This window comes from Arachis ipaensis, chromosome B7 (assembly GCF_059453495.1).
Source record: "Arachis ipaensis isolate K30076 ecotype BB chromosome B7, ASM5945349v1, whole genome shotgun sequence".
Lineage (NCBI taxonomy): Eukaryota > Viridiplantae > Streptophyta > Magnoliopsida > Fabales > Fabaceae > Arachis > Arachis ipaensis.
This window is the reverse complement of record NC_142442.1, coordinates 133664729-133667660: the sequence shown is the minus strand read 5'-3', so window position 1 is coordinate 133667660 and position 2932 is coordinate 133664729. Positions and strand designations below refer to the sequence as shown.

The 2932-nt window shown below is 31.0% G+C and overlaps 1 protein-coding gene across 1 annotated transcript; it reads left to right on the top strand.

Moving 5' to 3' along the window:
• The first annotated feature begins 17 nt into the window (after positions 1-17).
• On the top strand, positions 18-2127 carry LOC107607769 (putative indole-3-pyruvate monooxygenase YUCCA11). Its single transcript, XM_021107953.2, has 4 exons — positions 18-635; positions 1035-1268; positions 1528-1653; positions 1936-2127. Exons 1-4 carry the CDS (start codon positions 18-20, stop codon positions 2125-2127), a joined length of 1170 nt encoding a protein of 389 aa, XP_020963612.2.
• The last annotated feature ends 805 nt before the right edge of the window (positions 2128-2932 follow it).

Sequence of the window (2932 nt, the reverse complement as noted above, 5' to 3'; positions counted from 1 at the left end):
AACTATAACAATCAAGCATGCAGATTATTGAAGTACCTGTTGTGATTGTAGGTGCAGGACCAGCTGGAATAGCAACCGCAGGGTGCCTCAACAAACTCAGAATCTCTAACATTGTTCTTGAAAGAGATGATTGCCCTGTTTCTCTTTGGAGGAAAAGAGCCTATGATCGTTTGAAACTACACTTAGGAAAAGACTTTTGTAGCCTTCCACATTATCCTTTTCCTTCTGACTTTCCCAATTTTGTCCCTAGGGTTGATTTCTTGCGCTACATTGACTCTTACATCGCGCATTTCAACATTGCCATCAACTACAACTGCTCTGTTGACTCTGCTTTAATTGACCAAAGCAATGGAAAGTGGAGGCTCCTTGTTACCAACAACTCTTCCGGTGCCGACGAGATCTATGAAGCGGAGTTTTTGGTGGTTGCGAGTGGAGAGAATAGTGAAGAGTACATCCCAAACATTAAAGGACTTGAGAGCTATCAAGGAGAGTCCATGCATTGTAGCAAGTATTTGAATGGGAGAGAAATGTACAAGAAGAATGTTTTGGTTGTTGGATGTGGCAATTCTGGCATGGAAATTGCTTATGATCTTTCAACTTGGGGTGCATATACCTCTATTGTCGTCAGAAGTCAGGTAAATTATTTTTCTATCTAGATATGTAACTATTTATATGTCTGTATCTTTGAAAAAGATGGTTTTATAATTTTTGAAATTAGAGTGTTAATAAATCAACTTAAAATATATATGAGCTATTTAATTATGTGAAGAGAAAGTTTATCTAGCCAGCACTTAATTAGTAAAAAAAAAGTGAATAATTTTATATAATTAGATATAATCTCACACTATTAAAAACAATAATGATAACTAATTAATTGCTACAAATCACAAAATTGGCTGGCCCTAACATTTCTCTTATGTAAATTCTTGTGCTTGCAATCAAATTGCATGCATTGCATCTGTTCTAATATATGAACCCTATAGAGTTCAAAATAACCAACAAAATTTAATAGTGGGTGTATGCTATTCATTCAGGTGCATTATTTTACTAAGGAAATGGTGTATGCGGGTATGTTGATGCTGAAACACTTCATGGTGGATAAAGTGGACAAGATGATGGTTCTTATGAGCAAATTGAAGTATGGGAATATGTTTAAGTATGGTTTGACGAGGCCAAAGGAGGGACCTTTTGCACTCAAAATAAAAGGTGGTACTACTCCTACCATTGATGTTGGTTGTATAGAAAAGATTAAGAAGGGAAAAGTGAAGGTAATAAATACATATATACTTGTTTAATGCTAGATAATCAATTTTTTAAGATCAGTCGATTTTTTAAAATTATTTTATTTATCTAAAATTTTAGATTTTAAATTATAAATCTAAACATTAAAGTCGGTTAATGTTGTTTAAGTAAAAGTTAATTTTTTATACTTTTTTAGTTAATTAATTATAATTTGTAAATTGATTTCTTAATTAACAATGGGTTCTATCCGATCAATTAGTTATCCTTGTCTTAAATTAAATTTAGGTTTATCCTGGTATTTCAAGTATCAAGGAAGGAAAGGTAGTTAAATTTGTTGATGGACAACATGCTCATTTCGATGCAATCATCTTTGCTACTGGATACAAAACCAATGTGCTGAAGTGGCTTAAGGTGCGTATATTTATATTTTTATTTCGGAAATAATATAGTATTTCCTAAAGAAACAAATCTATTCAATGGATAGTGGGTATAGTAGTCTCAAATTCAATTTTAAATTATAAAAATATTTTATAACAAAAAAGAATAAACAAAACCAACTAGAACTTGTCTTATTTAATATAGATTAATAATAAATTTTGACTTTTTTTTTGTCTTTGTAGTGTTACCGTTTAGATTAATGTACTTAATAAATATGTTTCTGTAATTAATTGTGTTACATTTTTGGCCGTTCAGGATTACAAGAATCTATTCAATGAGAATGGAATGCCAAAACCAAGTTACCCAAATCATTGGAAAGGAGAACATGGAATTTACAGTGCTGGATTTTCGAAAAGAGGATTAGAAGGCATCTCATTTGATGCGAAGAAAATAGCAAATGATATCAACTTCACTTTGACTTCAAGGGTCAATCAAATTACATCTTAGTGCTATTTTACCGTGATACATGCAATTAAGCTGATCGATTTATTGAAATAAGATGAAAACTTTTGCAGTCGATTTTACGTAAAGTTAATAGCTGAGAACAATTAAATGACTTAATTGATTTAACTAAATTTTTAGTTAACTTAATTGATTTAACTAAATTTTTATCTAACACCTCTCAATTATCAATTTTACGTAAAGTTGATTGTACTTGAATTTTCACCTTAAAATAATTGTATGGTGCGGCTGACCCAACATGAGTCTTTTTATTAATAGCAATGTATAATCACACTTTCTATATTAATATGAAATACAATTCACTCTCTTTTCTCTTTGTATCATCCTTTCTTTGTCTTTCTTAGCACATAAGAAACTGGGCATTACTAAGCTCAGTTCATGATTCTTCATTACTTTTTCGATTAAGTTCACATGGTATCAAAGCCTTTTAATCATCCATGGCTATCACACTTCCTTCTATCAGTTTCAAAAATTATTTGGCTCTAATCTTAAATAAACTCGATGACAAAAACTTTGTAACTTAGCAATAACATGCTTATTTGCTATCAAAGGTCAGAACCTTGAAGATCATATACAAGAAAATAAAATACTTCCCCAATTAGATTCTAATGCAGCCAAAGCAAGCTACCCTACTAATACAGCTTAGCCTTTATCCTTATAGCTATATCTCTCAATACAAACTGACAATGCAATAAAATTCTTGTCACACATTTTTAAGTATATTTTTATAGTAAAATAGTATTAATCATAGACTTTTAATTTCTGCCTTCATACATACCAACAACAAAGT